This window comes from Camelina sativa, chromosome 12 (genome assembly GCF_030686135.1).
Source record: "Camelina sativa cultivar CO46 ecotype springtype chromosome 12, ASM3068613v1".
NCBI classification, from domain to species: domain Eukaryota; kingdom Viridiplantae; phylum Streptophyta; class Magnoliopsida; order Brassicales; family Brassicaceae; genus Camelina; species Camelina sativa.
In genome coordinates this window covers 19,231,452-19,237,083 of record NC_141891.1, presented here as the reverse complement: position 1 = coordinate 19,237,083, position 5,632 = coordinate 19,231,452, and the positions used below count along the sequence as shown (strand labels likewise).

General features: G+C 35.0%; 1 protein-coding gene across 1 annotated transcript; it reads left to right on the top strand.

Annotated features, from left to right (window-relative positions):
- The first annotated feature begins 591 nt into the window (after positions 1-591).
- On the top strand, positions 592-2,744 carry LOC104732161 (protein IQ-DOMAIN 19-like). Its single transcript, XM_010451695.3, has 4 exons — positions 592-1,270; positions 1,368-1,583; positions 1,689-2,270; positions 2,358-2,744. The coding sequence occupies exons 1-4, from the start codon at positions 905-907 to the stop codon at positions 2,379-2,381; spliced, it is 1,188 nt and encodes a 395-aa protein (XP_010449997.2). The 5' UTR covers positions 592-904; the 3' UTR covers positions 2,382-2,744.
- The last annotated feature ends 2,888 nt before the right edge of the window (positions 2,745-5,632 follow it).

Below are 5,632 nucleotides of genomic sequence, written 5' to 3'. Positions count from 1 at the left end.
GTTACGTAGCTATCTAGCTAGGTTCATGATCACACACGCCGTCCTACATAATCAAGTATTGAAGTGAAAGCGCAATTCATACTTCAACCAAACGTTACTATCTTACACAGACACACACAAAAGTTGGCTAAACATTTATACAGCTAGCTACTCCATCTGAATGCAAATTCAAACTCTAAAACATTGAAACATTATCAAACGATTGATATATGGTTAACGCCACTTGATTTTGTAATATAGCCATATATCATTGTACGAGAAAAATATACTAGTATTGTTTAGTCTTTCGAAGGATGAGTTGGGTAAAAGGGTATTCTGGTACTTTGTGATATCAAGGAATCTAATCTGATCTAATCTGATTTATTGGGATTGTGTTGTTGTTGGCCTTCGAGTGGATAAATCGTGGCCGTGGAGCTTCCTCTCTTCTTCTTTCTTCCAAATTCTTTGGTCATCCTCCTAAACACTTTTACTACTTCACTTGCAATAAATATATACAATATATCTTCATAATTACCCGACGAACTCTACATTGCGTATTATGCTTATGTGTTTTGATATGTACATATAGAGACAAGAAATCAAAATAAAGACAAATTAACTAGAGTTTAAACTTTAAACATTCCAACATAATTCAAGTAAAATTCAACCAAAAAGGTGGTACAAAAAAAGGAAAAAAAAAAAGAAAGAAATTAAATGTTATAGAGTGATGGGTGGTTAAGTCACTTATGGTGTTAGGCTGTCCGAAAAAAGAAGCAGTTAAAGAGTTTGTGAGTACAATGTCTTAAACAAGAAAATGTCTGTCCCATTATAACTTCTCGAAACCACACACACACACATATTACAATCTCTTCTACTCTGACATTAAAATGGTGGTTTTGAACAAAAACTTTTGAGAAGGATAATAATGGGGAAAACAAGCAAATGGATTCGAAGTCTCTTAACCGGAAAGAAAGAGAGAAGAAAGGAAAAGATTATACAAAGCGAATGTGGATTCACTTCGTCCACTCCAGGCACTCCTAAGGAGAAACGCCGATGGAGTTTTCGACGTTCTTCAGCCACTGGACCACCACCAGCTTGTGCTATTAACCTCAAAGGTTCATCTCCACCGCCTCAACAGCCACCCCCACCGCCCCCACCACCTCCTACCGTACCAGAACCATTTGTGGTCGCAACCTTGGACAATGAAGATGAACAAATCAAGGACGTTTCAGCCGCAGAGATTGAAGAATTTGCAGCAGTGAAGATTCAAGCGTGTTACCGTTCTCATTTGGTAAAAATTTTACAAAAATTCCGACTAATCAACTTCTCTACTTTGGCTTCAATTAGCGTTGAAAGAATCTAATGTTTACAAATTTTTTTTCTGGCAGGCGAGGAAAGCATTAAGAGCGTTAAAAGGGTTGGTGAAATTACAAGCATTGGTGAGAGGTCATTTAGTGAGGAAACAAGCAACAGCTACACTTAGATGTATGCAAGCATTAATAACACTTCAAGCCAAAGCTCGAGAACAGAGGATACGTTTGATCGGAGATTCAACAAATCCAAGAACATCGATTCACAAAACTCGGATCAGTAACTTGTACCACGTAATGGATCTTCGAAACCCAGATCTCAAAATCCAAACTTGACAACACCCAGATCCTCAGTTTGATCTCTAACTTTTTACAATCCTCTGTTTTTTTATTTTGCAGGAGAATGAAGAAAACATCAAGATTGTGGAAATGGACATTCAATCAAAACTTTACTCTCCGGCTCCTTCTGCTTTAACCGAGATGAGTCCTCGAGCGTATAGTAGCCATTTCGAGGATTGTAACTCGTTCAACACATCTCAAAGTAGTCCTCAGTGTTTCAACAGATTCAAAGAGTATTACAATGGAGATACTTTGTCTTCTTATGATTACCCTCTCTTCCCAAACTACATGGCTAATACACAGTCTTCTAAGGCCAAGGCTAGGTCTCAGAGTGCGCCGAAGCAGCGACCTGCTGAGATCTATGAGAAGCCACAGACGACTGGGAGGAGAAGATCTTCGATGGAAGCACCGAGGAACAACGGTGTCCCGAGAGCGGTACGGATGCAGAGATCTTCATCTCAGTTAGGGTCAAATACAACAGCCAAGGAGAGTCAACAACAACAACAACATCATCATCATCATCATCAGTCCTATCCGTGGATGGCGATTAAGCTCGATAAATCCAACATGTCGCTGATGGAGAGCGAATGCGGATCCACCAGTACCATTATGACCAATACAAACTACGGAAGACATGTTGATGTGAGTTCGGAAAGATTACTTGTTTTGCAAGGAAGCATGCATTGAGATTTGGAACTGATGTTTCTTAAATATGTGTGTTTGTTGCAGGTTCAGGGGAACAACATGTACTGAAAAGGTGTGATTTAGATGTACTAAAGTGATTTGAGAAGCCTAGAAACCGAAGAGCTCTATGGTTTATAGCATCTGATCCATGGACAAATCCTTTGATGTAAAGCAAGAAGTTAGTAGTAGTGACATCTCGTCTTAAATCTTGATTCTTCCGGTTTTGTCTTTCTTTTAATTATCATTCGCATTAACTTTATGATATTTTTAGATAATTTGATAGTTTATTTGTCGTTGTTCAACTCCTAGTTCGATCGGCGCTAAAACCAGAGCCAGCACCTATGGAATTTGTATTGTCACTAGGCATCAAACTGAATTGTAATCAAATAAGAAAGAATAAAAGTCAACAAAATGTAAATATGCTTTGGAAAATTAATCTTATAAACCAATAACACTATCATCGTAGGAGAGTGATTTAGCACTATACAGTTAACCCAATTTAAACCAAAAGTAATCCATCAAACCCAAAGAGCTCGGCCCAGTAATCACACGAAACCCGATCAGTTCAGGTTTTATAGGGAACCGCTAAGCGACATGCAGAAAGGTAAAAGAAAGATAAAATCGAATATGGAACAAGTTGGAGAAAATGAAATATTCTCCTCCAAAGAATAAGGGAAAATGACTTATCTGAGATGACCTACCTAGCTCGACGACTGAGTAAGACAACACGAAAAAGCTCCGAAGAACCCTAGTGTCGATACTTGCAAAACCTTTAACTTGTTAATCGATGCTAGTTATCAATAAAAAAAAAATCGTTTTCTTGATTTTTTTTTATTTGTTCATATTTAGCTGGTTTAGTTCCGTGTAAATCTTACTCGCACAACAATCAAACCAAATTGCGATTTTTAGTTGCATAAGGAATTATAAATTTTACAAGTAAACCAAGATAATCCAAATCATCATTGTGCAATGGTTGAAAGCTAAAAGTAAACAACCACGATCCAAAGTTTTCTAATCAATCGTTGGCCACTGTAGATACTTTAGATTACAGGAAATACTCATTTTTTTTACATATCTAATATCCCCAAAACTAGTCTAAAGTTATAAAATCTGGTTTGCAATATGAACACTCCATTAAACAAAATTCACAATGAAGTTAACTGGGTATGGACCAGTAAGGTGAGCAGCCCATATAAATTGTCTATATCTGAAAGCCCACGTAAATCTTCTTCTTTTGCTAAGTGATCAATCTATAGATTAAAAAAGGGTATGAAGACTTGAAGAGTTCTTGAGCTCTCAATAATATAACTTTGGGGACTTTTCGCCTTAAGTTATAAAATGGAGATAATTGAAATACATCTTACACAGTTGGTTTCCCTAAGAAATTATGTATTTTATCACCGTCGTAATAGCCGTATCGTTCTATTTCACCTAATGACATGGGACACACATTTTATTTATGCATGGGTTGATAGAACTGTCGTAGCAATTGTACATATATTGATATAGAGAATTGAAGACGGAGTTGGTCATGTTATGGTTCGGTGTTGTTAAAAAATTCACCGGGATGTGAAGGACAATAATGCCACCCTCTTAACAACGACATTTCTCCATACCTAACATTGACAATTCACTGACCATATGGCAAATATGTATATAATATAAGGACCCTACTCTTTATCTTACATAAACGTCCAAATTGGCTTACATTTGTCCATGAAATAATGTAATTACCATTATCACAAAATGGTTATATACTTAGATAGCTAGATTGAAATCAAATTTACAAAAAAAAAAAAAAAAAAAAAAACTTCATATTTTTTGGCTTTTGGTGAGGACTTTACATAATAATTGAGTTGCGAATGTTAGCTTCGTGTAGTGACAAAAAAAGACAGGTTACTACAAACTTGTTCTCACATATAACTCTATTTGTGACACCCCACCTCTTTTTTATGTCTTTTCTACTCACATTTTTCTTTTGGGGAAATCCTGATGGCCCCTCTTCTTGATAATCCTCTTTTTAGATCTTGGACGTACACTTATTGATGTTTGTTGGTGGAAGTATGGCTTGCGTGCAAAACAAAAAGGAAAAAATGTAAGCATCTTGGGCGGTTTTTGGGATTCCAAGATTGTGTTTTGACAAGCACTTTATCGAAACTAATACATGTATGTAATCAAATGTACCAATGAATTAGTATAGAAGATATCATTTGTTTAATTGTGTTTGTGTATGCATTTGTTTTAGTTTTAGTTTTACTAATTATATATTTGAAGTATTGGTGTATTTTAGTTATGACGACAGTCCTCTAGGAACCAAAATTTCGATTTCTATATAATCTCTTCGAATCTCACTAAACATCATATATATATACTATATCGATGACGATGATGATCACATCTTTTTTCCGGGTCCAAAACTATATATCTATCTCACCGATCCTCCCATGAGTTAATAAATACTTCATTTGTCAACGGCTATAATTTTTTTTTCATTATTCAATAAGATATCTTTGTAACAATTTTTTTTAATTAATTAAGAAGAAAATTAAAATATTTGCTTACTCCTTAGCTAATATACATATGATTAATTAGGGAACAGCAAAAAGCTAATATACATGAGTACACACGGCAATAATGTTCTTCAACATGTCTCTTTCTATAAAGTGAGAAGTGAAAATATTTATTTTTGTGGGAAAAGTAGTTATAGGTGATAAGTTTGTATAATAGAACAACAACTGAATACATGCATGCCTAACAATTCTTAAAATATAAAATGCCCAACTTATTGCTAACTTCAGACTAATAAATGAGAAGGTGTGACACATGCTATATATGTATGAGAGAAGCTTATATTAACAACATGTTTAATGCTAGAATACATCATACTGTATTCTATTACATAGTTTTCATCGACAAAGCAGACATGCATTTTATAAAATTAACTCATTATTTCGACGAAATCGTGTGCCCATTCAGAATCAGAAACAAGTGACAAGACTGGGAAAAAAACCCAATCCAAATGTGCCAAACTGAATTGAGAAGAACCAAAATTGAACCGAGATTGACGTACTAACTAATGAATATTAAATTTAAAAACCAAAAGGAACCGAAGAAAATCGAACTAAAATTCTAAAAAAAAAACAAATGAATAATTAACCAAAAAATCCAAAAACCAGAAATACCCACCAATAATAAACTAAATATCTGATTATCCATGACTAGACAATAATACCATCAGGTAGTTTCACATGTTTTAACCTACTTAAAACTGATCCATATTAAAAAAAAATCTTTTTCTCCCAGACACGATAATCGAGGGA